Source organism: Acomys minous (genome assembly GCF_964271855.1).
Source record: "Acomys minous genome assembly, chromosome: 11".
Taxonomy (NCBI): domain Eukaryota; kingdom Metazoa; phylum Chordata; class Mammalia; order Rodentia; family Muridae; genus Acomys; species Acomys minous.
The window spans coordinates 98273018-98290637 of record NC_140492.1 but is presented as its reverse complement, the minus strand read 5'-3'; the positions used below and the strand labels follow the sequence as shown (position 1 = coordinate 98290637).

Sequence of the window (17620 nt, the reverse complement as noted above, 5' to 3'; positions counted from 1 at the left end):
TAGCGCTTACTGCTCATTAAAGAAGCTTATTCTCGCATCACAGGAATCCACAACTGGTTGAAATATAGAGATCGACTAACCAGGATGTGCCCATCCCCCACCCAATACATCCCCAACACAGGCCTTACTCTTGAGGCTCAAGGAGCACCGCAGAAGAGGGCGTGGGGAAGACTGTAAAAAGCCAGAAGACCAGAATATCTGCTGAGAGATGGCGTCTTCTGTATATATGACAGGGAGTCGCACCCGTGAAACCATAACAATATGGTGACCTAAACCAGACCCACACAACGGCAACACTGACCGACATTCCCAGCATGGATGGGGGAACTCTCACAAGGCTCCTCTCCTAGAGGAAGCGCTACTACGGGCGATGAATGGTTGCTGAGAAAGAGAATTAGTGTTCTCTGGGGTCTAGCCCCCTGACAGGTTATCTAATCCCTGGCTGGGTTGTAGTTTTATGTGACTGCATGCGTGTGTGTGGCAATAGAAATTAAAGGGTCATGAACTTGAGAGGGATGAGAAGAGTGACATGAGAGAAATTGAAGGGTAGTAGATGTGATGTAAACATAGTATTGACATATGAAATCCTCAAAAAAATAAACAAAATAAGTGTTAAAAAGAAAAAGGAAAAAATGGTCTCTAATGTGTTTCATTTCAAGGAATCTCATGTCTATTGTAAAAAAATAACCACTGCTTAGTTTATGTCCAAATGCACACATAATAATAGAAAAGCAAAAGTCATCCCTAATTCTCTCCACAGATGCCACTGGGAACAGTGCATCGTGTAAATCCAGCCTTAGCCATAATCTGTCCAAAGCCACGTTTGCAAATCCCTTTGGAAAATCCTACGTGCTGGGTCCATAAAGATCCAGTCTCCAGACAAACGCATCCTGACTGGACGCGTCCAAAATAGCTCTCTCATAGACAAACAAACATGCCACTGTGCGCCAGTCACTCTGAAGAACGCAAAAGAGGAACTGTGAAAGGCCGTCAGCTGAGGGAAGCCGACCACATAGTTGGAATTCTACAGGAAGAAGTTAGCAACAAGAAGAAAACAGGCACCTGGCAGGAAAAAAAAATGCTAAGGAAATTATTGAGACGTGATACACTTCCTGTGAAAACAACACGTGAGGTGGTGATTCACTCCGTTAGCATCTTCCAGAATTCGTGCGACTTTCAGTGCTCCATGAGTTCAGCCATGTTTACTGTGGCGAGAAGGATTTTGTGTTCTTGTTTTAAGTTACTAATCTGTTCATGTCACCCTGTGCCCCAAAACACATGGAAAGCAGAGTGTAGTCCTTGTATCCACAGCCATGCCCCTTACTGTCGCCAAGACAAGATAGCACAGTGCCGATGGCCTTCCCTTGTTTTCTTTTGCCTTAAACTGCGGCCTTGGCCTTCAGCCTTCATGCCAATAGAGTGCTTAGTCCTGGACTGGGGCACTCCCCCTCAACAACAAAAACATAGCAATCAGCTCACTCTTGGCACACCAAGAGAGTCACCAGGATCTTTACCAGACGCCTCCAGAATCTGTACAACTGACTGAGTTCACAAGCATTTGAGGTCAGGAAAATACAAAAGTAGATGTTCCTTGTACACTCTTCTCTCCGCCTCATCCCCATCCCCGCTGAGCCATCGCCACAGCCTTCCATGTAAAATTAAATGTAAAGCCATTATACATAAGCAGACTGTCAGAATAAGCTTAGAGTGACTGGGTTTTTTACCACAGGACTACAATCCCCAACCTAAACTATTATACATAATTCTGTTTGATAATATTTAACTTTTTCTCCCCCTCAAATAGCTACTGTAATGACTGCGTTTATCTCTAAGCCCAACTTTGAAGGTTTTAAAAGTATGGGCAATGAGTAATCATGTGTAAAGATTCTGAAGGAGAGAAAAAAAAAACAGTTTGTGTTGGGATCCTAATATCTGAAAGAGATTTCTCAAGGTTCACTTATGAGTTCAGATGAAGTGCTCAGGTTTTTTTTTTAAGGACACATTTATTCAATGTCATGATCAGACTATTACATTTAGCAATCAACAGCATGGGTGAAAAAAGGTCTACAGTAAAACCCTTTGTTGGAATGCTTTACACTTTCCACAGAACAGAAACTAAAATAACCTGTTATACAGTTAGTCACAAATACAGTTCCTGGAGTTCTTTTTGCCCATACACATGAGTATTGTCTAAAACATGTGTTCTTTGTAGCAGCTAGGCCCTGCCACCACTGTGCTTGGCTGAGTTCACAAATCTGTTGTAACCTGTAGCTTCCCTGTCACTTCTCTGGCTCTCCTCTCTCCTGCTAAGCTTTGTTTCCTGGCTATCGTGTATGTAATTTAGAACCTCCTGCCACTGCCATAGCTACTGCTGCTGCTGGAACCTCCACAGCCACCTTGGTTCCGTGGTTTAGCAAAGTCCTGGCCTCCACCACCGTTAAGGGCCAGAGCTCCTGCCTCCAAAGTTTCCTCCCTTCATTGGTCCAAAATTTGAAGACTGATTGTTGTAATTGTCAAAGTCATTGTAGCTTCCACCACCTCCAAAATTGCTTCCATCATTACCAAATCCATTAGAGCCATCCCCGCTGCCACCATATCCACCGCCACCACGGCTGCCACCAAAGCCACCACGACCACTGAAGTTTCCTCCTCGCCCAAAATTGTCATTGCCACCAAAACCAATCTCCTCGGCCACCACCAAAGTTTCTGGAACCACTCCGACCTCTCTGGCTGGATGAAGCACTAGCCATCTCTTGCTTTGACAGGGCTTTTCTTACTTCACAGGTGTGGCCATTCACAGTATGATATTTTTGAATAACAATCTTATCCACAGAGTCATGGTCATCAAAGGTGACAAAAGCAAAGCCCCTCTTCTTGCCACTGCCTCTGTCAGCCAGGATTTCAATCACTTCAATTTTCCCATACTGCTCAAAGTAGTCTCGTAGGTGATGTTCCTCGGCATCTTCTTTAATACCACCAACAAAGATCTTCTTCACAGTTAAGGGGGCACCCGGTCTCTGAGAATCTTCTCTTGACACAGCTCTCTGGGGTTCCACAACTCCTCCATCCACCTTGTGTGGTCTTGCATTCATAGCGGCATCCACTTCCTCCACGGTGGCATAGGTGACAAACCCGACGCCCCTGGATCTCTTGGTGTTTGGATCCCTCATTACCACACAATGGGTGAGTGTCCCCCATTGCTCAAAATGGCTCCTCAGGCTCTCATCGGTTGTTTCGAAGCTCAGGCCTCCGATGAAGAGCTTCCGCAGCTGTTCTGGCTCCTTGGGAGACTCTGACTTAGACATGACAGCAGGGCGATGGGGAGCCTTCAGCGATGCTATCTCGGACGCGTCAGCCACCAGAAAGGAGTAAGTGGGCGAGCGTATCCAGGGTTTTTTTTACTACAATGTTTCCTCACTGTTGTCTTTCTTTTTGTTTCTTTTAAATTCTTATTTGTTTTTATTTATGTGCGTGTGTGAGCCTACGTGACTATCTGTGCACAGATGTGAAGGTCTCCACAGAGGCCAGAAATGGGTGTGAGATCCCTTGGAACCGGGTTACAGGCAGTTGTGAGGTAGCTGATATGGGTGCTGGGAGCAGAACTCCAGTTCTCTGCCAGAGCTGCAGTCACTCATAACCACTGCTCCATCTGTCCAGCCCCGCATTCCTGTTTTTCTATTGTCACCAAAGCACTTAAGTACTGACTACATTTACAACACCACAGTAGAGAAAGAACAAGCCACGTTTGATGCTTACTCTATCAGGCATGGCTTCACACAGGCTGCTGAGAGCGCCCTGCACACACCACATCCTCATCACCATCAACCCAACAGCAGCCAGCACCGTGGCTCACTCCACAGCACTGCGAACCCAAGAGTGAGCTGGAGGCCTCTTGTTGCTGATCCCCAGAGCCCAGCATATGTCTCCCTCTACGTAAGCATTAGCCAACCTCAATGAAGGCTCAAAAAGAGCAATGCCAGGTTCCTGCCCCTGCCTGCCCCCGCCCCTAAGCCCATGTCTTAAGTAGCCACAGAACAGAATATCTCCAGCTTGAGATATCAAAAAAACATAAAGGGATGCCATGCTTTAAGATGTGGCTCCTTGTCATCTTTTACATTAATCAGGAGGAACCACCTGATAAACTAGGTTTTAGAAATTTGTTACTCCAGGCACGGGTGGTACACGCCTTTTATACCAATGCTTGGGAGGCAGAGGCAAGAAGATCTCTATGAGTTCAAGGCCAGCCAGGTCTATATCATGAGCTCCAGGCAGCCAGGGCTACAAAGTACGAACCTGTATAAAATAGAAAACCACACTGTTTTAGAGAAAACTTGGCTGAAGGTGGTGAAAGGGAAAAAAAAAAAAAGAAAGAAAGAAAGAAGGAAGAGAGAAATAGAGTGAACTATTATTAAATGTTCTTACTTTAGTTGAAAACTAATATTTATCAAACATTTCAGGGCATGTTTTCCAATCAGCCTAAGGGGAGTGAGGTACAATAAGTCCCATTGCTAAAATAAAATGAATATCCATCTCCAGTGTCTTAGAAGTCAATTAAAGTCATTGCTAGATTATTAGGCTCATTCCGGCTGCCTGTCCAAGAAGGGTTTGACAACGGCGTCATGATCTGCTGAAATAGGATAGAACCTGGGAACCAACAGTCCTTTTCCCCTCTGAAGATGCAATGCTGAACCACCTACCATCTTCAACACCGGCTTCCTGAACATGTAGCGTGTAGCCAAGTGTTTAAGTGTAGTCAGGGAATCAGGCAAGGGATAGTAACCCACAGGAGGCTTAAGGCACCATCCTTCCTCCACACAGCTTGAAAAACGGAGCCAGGCCTTGGTGCCGTGGACCTGTATCCCAGATGCTCTCAAAGATGAAACGGAGGGAACTGCAAGTTCAAGGCCTACCTCATCTGTAAAGTGAGCTTGAGGCCAGTCTAGGTGGCTAGGTGAGACCCTGCCTCAAGATAAAAAACAAAGTAAAAAGGGGACTGGAAATGTAGCCAGGGTAGAGTGCTTGCCTAGCAGGGAGGATGCTCTAAGTCAACCATCAGCACCCATCCCTTAGCTATTGGTGGGAGGGGACAGAAGGCCTTGAGGCAGAGAATGCACAGTGGGATGGGATGGCTCCAAACCCTTGGATTTTAGATGATGTCATCAGGGCCCAGAGAGGTAACAGAATCCACAGTTTCAACCCAAATTTTAATTCTGATCTAGCCCTTTATTTTTAAAAGAATAAAAAGATTCCTGCCATGAATGCAAAAGGGGAAAGAAAATCTGACTCTTGGGCCAGAGAGATGGTTCACTGGGTAAAAAGCACTTGCCACCGAGCCTGAGTGACCTCAGTTCAAAACCCAGGACCCACATGACGGAAGGAGAGAACTGACTCCTGCAAGCTGCCCTCCGACCTCCTCACAAACACCACAGTGCACACTTACACACAGAAATGCATGCAGACAGATAGATAGACACCAAAGTAGTATTCTTTTTAAGATTTAAAAGTCTCTTCTAGAGACTGGAAAGGTGGTTCTTGCAGAGGACCTGGGTTCTGTTCTCAGCACCCGAATTCCAGGTCACAACTGGTCTAAACTCCAGGACCAGGAAATCCAGCGCCCTCTTCTGGCCCTCACAGGCACCACGCATACATGGTACACATACATACATGCAGGCAGAACACTCATACGCATATAATAAACTAAAAACAAAACAAAAAAAAACTGTTCTAATACATCAATCTCCAAAGCATACATAGTATTCTACCAAGATGAGGCTTGAATTTTCTCTAGCTCGGCCCGATGTCTGTTAAACAAGGAAGCAAACTGCAAAGTTAATCCGGAATTTTCTGACGAGATCGGGCATGTTCGGAGTGGTATGGCCAGAGATAATCCGGTGTTTTCAGTAGCTATTAAGACAATAACTGGGTAGTCTGCTGCTCCTGTGAAGCAAGCACAGTCCCCATTGGTCAAATCATTGTAACATGTTTAATGCATTTAAATAAGAAGGCTAATTTGACCACGTCCCCTTGATGGGGAGGCCTGGTGGCACTCAGAGAAAGAATAGACAGGCTACCATGATGAGACTTGATAGCCTATGACCATATAGTGGGGGAGGAGGTCCCCCTCGGTCGTAGACTTAGGGGAGGGGAATAGGATGAAAGTGGGAGGGAGGAAGGATACAAGTGAGGGGTAACAATTGAGTTGTAATCTGAATAAATTAATTAAATTATTTCAAAATATAAATAAATAAATAAGAAGGCTCAAAATTAAACAACGTGAAGGCTTTTTCTCATAATGAAAAAGTTTTTGTCCAAATTTTGACCTTTGAATTAAACATCAAGAATGCCTTCACAGCCGGGAGTGGTACCACACGCCTTTAATCCCAGCACTAGGGAGGCAGAGATAGGTGGATCACTGTGAGTTCGAGGCCAGCCAGATCTACAAAATCAAGTACCAGGACAGCCAGGGCAGCACAGAGAAATCCTGTCTCAAAGAACAAACAAACAACAACAACAACAACAACAAGGCCTGCACTCTTGTTTTCCCTTCAGTGAGCAAGCTTTGAATTTACTGATGGTCCTGCGAGTGTCTCATATGACAAGAAACACACTACTGAAAGAAGCACTTCTATTTTTCAGGGGGGTAAAAGCACTTGCTGTGCAAACAAGAAGCACAGAGTTTAAGCCTCTCACACCCACACAAAGTACCAATAAGCCCTGGTGCTTGGATGGTAGAAATGGCAGGACTGCTGAGACTAGTGAGCACCCTAGACTCAGGTCCAGTGGAAGGTGCTGTCTCAAAGGAATGCGGCAAAGATTCATACAAGCCCCTGGCATCTTCCTCTAGTCTCTCTCTGCATGTGAGCATGGGTGGATACGCATCCAACAACAAAAACAGTTAAAAACCTAATCTGGAGCTCCGGCTGTAGCTCAGTAGTAGAACATGTACCCCTGTTTATGTGAAGCCCTGGGTTCGATCCACTACTCTGGCAAAACCCTAGTAAATAGGTCTTGTACATTGTCCTTTGCCTCTGAGAATAAGGAGTGGCCCACAGGAAACCTGTTCAGTCTCTGCGGGGGGGGGGGGGGGGGGGCTGGGATAACTGGCTGATATAAAAGCAACTTCCAGAACCCCGATTCCTGAGAATTTCTGACGAGGTGAAAGCTTGGCAGCTCTGAAAAACAGCACTTGAGGGCTAAGTGAGTTGCATGCAAGCGTGGCCCTCTGAAGCGCGAGGGAGCCATGCTGCGCTCTGCCACGGCCATAAACCTGGACTTTGGTTTTTCACCACCTCACACCATCTGAATCTTCCACCACCAAACTCTACTCACGGTTAAACCAAGCCTAAAACATCTTCCCTGGGTGCAAGCAGGAGGACCAGGAGTCCAAGAGCATCGTTAGCTTCATACGCTGAGCTTAAGGCCAATTCGGGCTACCAGAGACCTTGCCTCAAAACAAACTAATAAGGAATCACACCCATTCGGTGACCACAGACCTTCCATTGCAAAGGAAACTGATACTAGGGAGGCCTGAGAAGGCATCATATGTAGTGAGCCAGGCCTCTGGACCCCAAACTTACTACTCACATGGATAAAAAGAACTACTTGAGCCAGGTTAGTGGCATGCACCCTTAATCCCAACACCCGGGAGGCAGAGGCAGGTGGATCTTTGTGAATTCAAGGCCATCCTGGTCTACAACGGGAGCTCCAGGACAGCAAGGGCTACATAGAGAAACCCCACGTCTAAAACAAACAAAACCAAAAACAAAAAAAAATGACTTTTTTTTTTCTGCTCCTGGCCCACTTTCAAGAACAAAAAAAATGAGGGAGCTATACTCTTAAGAGTTGGGTCAGACAGACAAACAGACAGACGGCCAAATAACCTGAGTTTTTCCAACAACAACAAAAAAAATGAGTTTTTAAAACCAGAGTGTCAAGGCCAGGAGCTTTGTGAGGATGACAGGGACAGAAGAATGGCAAAGAAGCCAGGAGAACTCTGTTTGGACTGGGTCTTATTCAGAGAGGGGCGGTTTTCTGATCAGAAAGAAGAGAATGGGACTGGGATATAACCGCATGCTATAACTGCATATAACTGCATGCTACCCGAAGCACTTGCCTAGCATATGCGAGACCCTGAGGGGCGGGGTGGGGGTGGATTTTGTATAATCCCCCAGGGAACTGCAGAGAATAACAGAAGAGTCAGAGATAAGCATATGCCACTACAGTCTCCAAAGGCAGAGCCTACACATTCTAGACAGAAGGCTTACCATGTTGCTCCTGATTAATATTCGAGAGATCACGGGGTGGGGAGGGGTGGGGGCTGGTATGCAAGAGCTTCAAAGAGAAAGACCTGGAGCCAACAGTGCCCTCAACAGCCCCACGTTGCTGAACGGGGAGAGGCAAAATGGATACAGCGTACATCCTTGTAACAAGAAGGGGTAAGAGTCAGGTGCTGGTACAAACAGTAGCCATTTGTTCACTCTGCCGGAGCTGCTTACCGTCCACCTGAAGTCTGCCGGGAGACACGCATTTCACTCCATCTAGTCCTTCGCCTTAACGGCAGGGCTTTATCAACTAAAGAATGGTGGCGCGCAGGACCTGTGGCTAACTTCAAACCAAAAGCGGCAGTGACTGTGATAATTGCAACACGCTGGCCAATTTGGAAAGGGTAGGACAGTCGCGGGCAAGGAAATAAATCTAAGAAAGATAAATACGGCTCAGAGGACTAAAAGGCAGCCTTTCCAGGAGCCTGTGAATGAGGCTGTGGCTCTGCTGTGACACATATTAAAAGGAGCTTTGCAGTTGCAAGATGGCTGGGGGTGGGGGGGGAATCAACAGCACTGCTCTGATGTGGCACAGCTACGAAGTCATTGTCATTCTGTGTGAAAAAAAATTTACATAGACTAGAGTATCAAGCCCTTAGAACAAACAGACCCAAATGGAAGCTTAGGCTTTAGGTCAGAAGTTCTCAAAGGTTCTCAACCTGTAGGTTGGGGGTAGTAGATCAGATATCTGCATGTCAGATTTTTACAGATATTCTTAACAGTAGCCAAATTGCAGTTATAAAGTAGCAACAAAATAACTATATGGGGGAGGGGGATGGGGGTTGTCACCACAACAAGGGGTTGCAGCATTAGCAAGGCTGAGAGCCGCTGGTTTAGGTGACTTGAATGGCCCGGCCCTGCATCTGCACCGCAGTGACCATCTTTCCCCAGGAGCTGGCAAGCCTAGGGAGCACTAGCTCTGCAGTGCTCCGTCAGATGTCATCAGCAAGTGCTGCACTCAGAAGGAGGAGGCAGCTTGAAACATTCAGCACAGTAGGAGAATTTAAAAGCCACCTATGTCATCACGTTTTTTTTTTAAGTCACTACAAGAGCGACTGTTGAGAGTGGCCTGCACGCAGCATAAGCAGGGTGATGTTGGTGGATGGGAGAGTGGTGCTGAGGGGCAGCGACAGTTTTCTACAGCTTAGAAGCCCCTTATCACTGCACCGGGACAGCTGGTTTAGCCATTTGGGAGTCGGCTGTGTGGGTGAGATGTGCATTGCCAGAGCCCAGACAAACACTTCCAGATGTCTGTCAATCCAAAGACTCAGATTCCGTGAGGAATGCCACTCATGTCTCCTGGCAGAAAGAAACAACTTCTTCAGAGTGGTTCAAAGAGTGGCCCTGATACAGAAGGACTTGCCCTCTGAGCAACCTTGACCTCCCATCCCTGCATCCCAGTGGTTTCCAATGCAAGCCATGCACAGCGCATGGGAGCACGCCACTGCTAGTCTTTACAGAGACACTAGAAGGACTTCTGGTCATTATTAGCAAAATATGTAATCAAGTAACACATGGGCTCTGTACTCTAAGCTCCCTACAAAGTAGCCCAAACCAGGACCCCTGTTGCAATTGGTTTTATAGTCAGACAGGAAACACTGAGACTCACACATAGAAACACACAGTAGGCACGATGCCTGGTGGCAAGTGGTCAATGAGAAAGGCCAGCAGTAGGGTGACAGGGCTTATCAAAGGCTTCAGAAAAACTTTCTTTGAGCTGGGCATGGACGATTATAGCAGGTGGTATCTCAGGAGGAGAATGGGCCTTCCGCGAACAAAGTCAAGCTGGAAATTCAATCATCTCTCAGTGTCAGAGGGCTGCAGGGTCCCTAACCCTCACAGATCTTAAACTCCTAAGACATCCAAGGCTCATAGTCACTGGTGTAGTATCTGTGTGTGTGACCTGTGCACTTCCTGCATTCTAGATAATTTCTAATCTCCGACGCGATGGCAAGGCTATGTGCACACTCGTTCTCCATTTTTATGTAGCCAGCAGCAGCCAGGAAACAATCTGTATGTGTTAGAAGGAATAACTTTCAATCCACAGTTCACTGGCCCCCAAGGAAGCAAATCTGTGAATACAGACAGCCAATTGTACACAGCAACGATTAGACCTGGCTGGTGGATGCAAAGAGTTCACAAGAGGAGACCACAGAGGATGGCTGCCACATCAGCAACATAGAAGGGACACCACGGGAGGCCGTAGGCACTGCTCCCTCCCTGGACACTGTAAGATAGAACACCAGAGCCACCGAACAGCTCGAAAGGCGGCAAACCCAGCTGGTGTCCAAGTGACCGCTTTTTTAAAAACCAATGCCAGGTCCATCTGGAAAGGCCCCCAGTGAACAGAATACTCAGGTTAGAAAGTCTGGGGGTGGGGGGGACTCAAATAACCCACAGTTTCATTTATCAGAGAGAGCCCTGGGCATTCTGAAACTCTAACATTTGGATATGGCAAACCATGGAGTTGGTGGAGCAAGAAAAAGGGCAAACAGCTGACAAAGAGACAGGTGGCAATGCACAGGAAAAGGCAGAAATCTGCAACCAAGACTGGCTGCCTGAACCACGCAGCCCAGTGGAAAATGTCTTAGAAGTCTTTCATGAGGCTTCCTTCACCCCAGGATTTATTTGTACCACAGAATCAAAGAAACAATCAGCTTGCTTATCATTGCTTTTCAGGGCCACACTATCCTACCAGAGGAGCAGGAAGGGGCCAGGTAGCCAGCTGACCCACGCGCGTGGGATCTAGACTTCCTTGTCTGCAATCTCTCGGGCCGAAGTCCAGAAAGATAACCTTACTCTTTCAACTCGATGATTGTAAAGGGCTCTGACCGCTGCTGCAGCCACACTGCTGGCCGGAGAGCATGCATGGCCAGTCTTGGAGATCCAGGCCAGAAAAGGTGAACGGACTGAGGGGAGGCTCCTGCCCCTTTCACACTTCAAGACTGCACAGAATCTTCAAACTGGGAAGGTCTTGGAGGCCTAAGTCTCATCCTTTCTGTTTTGATGGATGAAGAAAGACCAGAAAGGGTTCTCATTTGCCCAAGGTCACACAGATGGTAGGTTATGAAGAGGCCCGTGTCTGCCTTAGATTCCCCAGGCAAGGGCAGTTTATCCTGGGTCACACTGACATGGCACTGGAAGGCCAGCTGGAAGGCCTGCTAAAGCCAAACATAGGAAGGTGCTAGGCTCTCACACGCTAAGCATGTGTTCTAGGTACCACTAAGGTCCACCTCTCACCAGTACCACTCTTTTTAAATGTTTCATTGCCATTTGTTGTCAACATAATGACCGCCAATTTCTGACACCTAGTCCATTGCTTATCTCATCAACAGCCAAGGAGGTAGGTTACTGCTATCCTCGGTTCACTTTCAACCAGTACTGGTATTAGGCCTATGCATACTGGGCAACGTGCTCTACCACTGTGGACTACGTCCTGGTCTTGTCATTTCCATTTTTTAAAAAAACCTGAGGCAGAGAGAGAGATCACATAGCTAGGACAAAGACAGGTCTGTCTGTCTAACTCATTGTGGCTTCAAAGTCCACACTTGAAAACATCTCATTGGGATTTATGGAAAACGAATTCTTTAAATTATAAAATAAGGGGAAAAGAAAAAAGCACAAACACCGAGGGTATGATTACCAATGTTGTACAATGAATTTAAAAGCTGTTTTTAAAAGTACTCCATCTATCTCATGGGCTGACTAGATGGCTCAGTGGATAACGGCACTTGCGGCCAAACCTGATGACCTAAATTCAGTCCTAAGAACTCACATGCTAGAAAGAAAGAGTTGACTACTAAAAGCTGCCCACTGACCTTACATGTGCGCACACGTGCACACACACACACGTAAATAAACAAATGTAATTTTTTTAATCTCTTGATCATAAATTTGGTTTTAAATTGTTATTACATGTGTTTGTTTGTTTTGCGTTTCTACACCTTGGCTCAGGTGTGGAAGTCAGAGCACAACTTTCAGGTGTTGGTTTTCTCGTTCTACCATATAGATTCCAAGGATCACACTCAATCTGCCTGGCTCGGCAACAAGCGGCTCTACCCTCTGAGGCACCTCCCCAGCCCTCGATTATCTATTTGTTAAGGAAATGTCTGGATGCGGATTTGATGGGACTACAGGAGCCATGCTAGCGTTCCAAGTCCGTATTTTTCTCATGCTCAGTAATCACGAGAAGCCAGATTCTTGTCAGAGGTAGAGTGTGACTCACCTGATAGCTTAGAAGGGTCTCTTCTTATCAAACTTCATTTACTACCTGCTGCTTGCTTTGGAGGCACACACACACACACAGACATATACACACACATACACACACACATACACACATACATACACACATACACACATACATACACACATACACACATACACACATACATACACACATACACACATACATACACACATACACACATACACACATACATACACACATACACATATACATACATACATACACACATACACACATACACACATACATACACACATACACACACATACATACACACATACACACATACATACACACATACACACATATATACACACATACACACACATATATACACACATACACACACATATATACACACATACACACAAATACACATACATACACACACATACACACACATACATACACACATATACACACATATTCACACACACACATATATACACACACATACACACACAGACATACACACACATACACACACACACACACACACACCTCTGTTCTTCAAGGAACGTCATCTTTATGGTAACTTTCTACCAAAGTCAATTCTCAAATTATTAATAATTGAAAGGCTTAAACAAGAGACTGGACTTCTAAAGATTAATGAAATGGACTTTCGATAAACATATTCAAAACCAACTGGAATAAATAACCAACATTCAATTATATTTTTCACTTTTTCTCTTACTAAAGAAATGATGTCAACTCTCATTATCTTTCTTGCCCAGGAGAAGAAATCCAGAAGCAATAATAGCTCAAATAAGCAAATTACAACTGTATCTAAGATCAAATTTCTGGAGGTAAATGGCCTTGCATGAAGAAGATGCACGGCTGCACACAGACCCATTTCCCCAGCCAGATGTCTTGATTGTAGAGCAAGCAAAAAATCCATTCTGAAAGTAGGACTAATCCTAAAAACACAAAACCCACAGAAGCATTGCTCTGTGCCTGAAGTCACCACCCAGGGAATTAAAGCAAAGAGCAGTACCCAGCACACGGCAACCCTCAAATCTGCTCAAAATGAAAATGGAAGAAAGGGTTCACAGAACAAGAGGCATGTGGTAGAAATTTTCACAGCATCCAAGTAACACTGCTTCGAGTTTAGACATCTTTTCAATACCATCAGAACAACAGTGGAAGAAGCAGGCATCAAGGACTAGATGAAATTACAGAAATAATCTGCTCCAGTCAAAAAACAAAACAAAACAAAACAACAACAACAAAACTCTCCTATACAGATCTGAGCTACCCCTGGTAAGCAAGAAAAATATTTTTAAGCCCAGTTTTGCCTAATTAAGGGGTTCAGATCCCAACTCTACAGGGTGGCATAATATTCCAGTACAAGACTAAAATGGCAAAATCCTCTGAGTTTCTGCATTTCAAATACACTACTGTTACTAACCTAGCACCCTCCAGAGGAGCTGAGCAACATGGTCCAACCGTTCATAACACACCTTACCAAAAGGCATAGGAGAACCGAGCCCTGGGCAACTCTGGCTCCCTGAGAACAACACAACTACAATTACAATGAAACCAAACCTACACAGGCCAGAGCTGTCCGGTCTGCCCAGTTTAGCAAAGCCTAATAAAATTACAGCCCGCTGGGATTTTGAGAGCACCTCAGGCCCTAGTTGGCTCCCTCCTAATCATTCACTGGCAAAGAAGGGTTTTTCCAACATTTACGTTATGAATCTTTGTTCTTGGGAGTCAAGACCTGATCACAAACCCTGACGGTGCTCAGTGCCTGAGTAACTGATTTTATAGAAAACGCTTAATCTTAAAGTAATAGTATATTCGGCCACTTAATACCCACTTAGGGTTTTTTTTTTCTTCTCACGTGGTGTACTAAAGGAAAGAGAGCCACCATATATTAAAGCACATCTGAAATCCCTGTCCAGTGGAAGTCTTAGCCACAAGAATAGTTTCTTATGAGAACACAATAAGAAAATATTTCAGAATTTTCCAAAGTCCTCCCATTGGTTTAAAAGGAAGGGTAGTGAAACCATATCAGGGCTAATGAAATTTCACAGAACCTGTGTTTACCCACTCTGATTTCCTTCTGTACCTTTAAGCGTTTCTTAACTGCTTAGAGGCCTAGACAACGGCACTTCAGAGGAAAGTCCCACAACCCACCTGTTAGAGAAACTGTTCCCCATTGGCTGGGCTGTGCAGCCTTGATAAGGGAGAAAACAGTCAAAACCAGAGCAAACACTGATTCTCTGTTCTCCAGGCTCAGGTCACATTAGCCAGGACACGCTCAGGAGTCCCATACCCAAGGACTAGTTTGGTGCCTCAGTTTCCCTAACCACTAAGTACTGGGTATATGATACTATCCAAGTTCTATAATCAAAATAATTACACATAATCACCTATAAAGCCTACATTAGAATATTACATTGAAATGCTGTCAGAGTACAACTTCTGCACAAGGCTTTTGCGATAGTCTCTTCCTTCAAATACTCCAAAGGAAATAGCTCTACTATTCATCAAGATTAGACAAATACCTATTTGTTTTAACATGCACATAAAAACCCACGACAGAGATCTGGAAACCTTCCTGGGAAAGGTTATCAGAGCTTGAATTATCATGTCCAAAGTAGGTCCCACAGAACCTAACTGGGGCAAGCCTTTGATTTCATTTGTGCTGTGAGACTAGGATTACGTTTACTGAGAGAGCTTCGGGGCCTTAGAACTGCAGAGGACAAAGTACAGAAACAAATCTGTGGGTCCGTTCCCTCTAACTGTATTTCTTCACTACTTGGTGCAGAATTAAGTGGTCAATCTCCACAACTTGGAGTGTGCACAGACTGGGATTCCAGCAAGGGCCAGGGAGCCAGAAGCTGGCAAACACAGATGTTGCCCTCCCCGCCCCCACCCCACCCCAGGCCCACCCAGCTGTAACCAATAGGCAGGCGCTGTGGGCTCCTAAAGTGGTGTCTCCCTTAGAAACCTAACTGGGTGTCTGGGAAACCAGAGCTGGGTTTCCTGGGTGGTCTGAACACCCAGTGTCCACAGGTCTCACAACAAGCGAGAATGCCTTCTCCACCTGTGACCTCTACCACCCACACTGGAGTACTCCGGCGAAAAAACCCTTGAAACAAGTGCTTGGATTCCCACGCAATCCTAAAGGCCCCTCCCAAACAAGAGAACCATCGATGCTTTTGTAAACTCAGCAAACGTTTTCACAAGAAATAAAGTGTCCTGAACTTCAGATTGACCAGAAGGCTGCCCCTCCCCGCCCCACCCCCGCCCCCAAGCAACTGAAGCCTAGCCAGATGGACAGATGGGAAGAGAGGACCCTAGCTCTCGAGGTTCTCCCCTCTTTTCCGGCCGCATGCCATTGATTTCCACCGCTCAGGAGGAGCTGAGGTTTAGCTCCCTCACCCTCCGCCCCCTCCCACCCGGAGTGCCGGAGGGGGTGAGGGTTGGCGGTTGCCTTCACCTCAGTGCGCTCCGCAGCTGCCGCCTCCGACCCTGCAGCGCCGTGCACTTGTTGCCATCCCCCAGGTACCAGGAGGCGGCGCCCATCCCTCCAGCTGCCCAACCCGCAGGGTGCAACCTTCCTCCACCTCTGTGGACCCCTGCGTCCTCGGTGACCCTAGAGAAACTTTGTCCCCTTAGAACTCAGGTGGGCAAACTTTGCTTGGGGCTGTGGGGGAGACGGGAAGGAGGGCTCCCTCAATCAGCCTTTACCTGGAGCTGTGGCTCGGGAGCGCCGGGAGCCCTGGCCAGGCGCTGTCCCCGCGGCCTGCCGAGGGCGACCCGCCGGCCAGCGTCGCCGGGAGCCGGGAAGCCCGTCCCCAGATGCCCACGCCCCTCCACCCCGCTGGCCCCGCCGAGAGGCGGAGCCGCCGCTCCCCGCTCGGCCACCGCGCCCACAGCTGGGGCCGCCCCCGCGCCCCCTGGTCCCCGCCTGCCCACCTCCGGCCTGACAGGCTCGCCGCCTCCTCATCACATGGCCGCGCCCGCCACCGGCTCCTGGAGGAAACCTGAAGCTGCTGCGGCTCCGCCACCCCCTCCCTCCGCGGGGTGGTGGCCGGTCGCCTCTGCTTTCCTCCCGCGGCGGGCACCAAGCGGGACCTGCCGGGCCAGGGCAGGGTTGCACACTAGCGGTGGCGCCCGCTCGCCCCGGGGGCCTCCACGCCCTGGTGGCGCCGGAGGAAGGAGCTGGCCCGTCAGCTCCTAAAGGGAGCAGTGCCAGGCCCGAGTGAGGCTGGTGTTGTCCTCAGCCCAAAGCCACCACACCCGGGACATAATAGCGCCCGGGTCTGTTACAATAGGAAGTACTATTTTAAAAGCAGCAGACGCCCTCTTAATTCATGAGGATGATGGTGATCCTCTGGCCCAAAGCTTTGCAAGTTCTATTTCTTATGCATTTATGCACACAGGTGCCTAAAAGGCTTCAAAAAATTATTTTTTATTTTATTTTTTGAGAAAGCCATAGCCGCTTTTCCAATGCCCAGCAATGTGAAGGGAACCCCTGATTTTGCTGCATCTATTCACTTAGCGTTGACTCAACCTCAAGGTAAAAAGTCTTTCCGTTGTACAGCTCACCATAAAATAAGCTTAAACTGTCGGCTGCACTTTTAAAGATAAATTTATGCATCTACCTTTGTGAAATTACCTTGAATATTGCCTTTCTTTTTCTCAAGAAAATGGCGCCCACGTGAACAGGAGAAATGGCCCCTCCCTAACCATCACCCACCAGATGCCCTGGACCACCCTCCTAAGTCACGGTATTTAAACAGAGGCCATGACAGGATAGCAAGAAAAGATGTCCAGGGTCTGGGGTCTTTAGCTCTGATATTGACCTTGCACTAGTGACACCTGCACTCTTATCAACTGAACCTGAGTCCCCCAAAGAGCAGCCCTCTCCGCTGAGGAACTTCAAGGTCCTGAAGATTAAATAAATAAATATGACAATACTCTTTTCAAATATCAATATTTTCGATGTGAAAATGTCAACACACCAGACAAAAAAACCGCTTTCCACGCTGGTTAGTATAAAAGTTCATAAAAGAAGCCTTTGTCGTTGGTCCCTTTG

General features: G+C 46.8%; 1 protein-coding gene and 1 pseudogene across 3 annotated transcripts in view; both read right to left on the bottom strand.

Moving 5' to 3' along the window:
• The window catches only part of ARHGEF28 (Rho guanine nucleotide exchange factor 28), a 283146-nt gene extending 266429 nt beyond the window's left edge, over window positions 1-16717 (bottom strand). Inside the window, exon 1 of one of the 2 annotated variants that reach the window (XM_084801808.1) lies at window positions 16498-16717. In XM_084801808.1, coding sequence (XP_084657934.1) covers window positions 16498-16528 — 31 coding nt within the window. In that variant the 5' untranslated portion in view covers window positions 16529-16717. Of the gene's footprint in view, window positions 1-16269; window positions 16386-16497 lie in introns of those variants that run through there. The other variant, XM_084801809.1, reaches the window with a different exon arrangement.
• On the bottom strand, window positions 2014-3406 carry LOC311609250 (heterogeneous nuclear ribonucleoprotein A1-like; annotated as a pseudogene). Its single transcript has one exon. The product of its transcript is annotated as a heterogeneous nuclear ribonucleoprotein A1-like (transcript).
• Window positions 16718-17620: the final 903 nt, after the last annotated feature.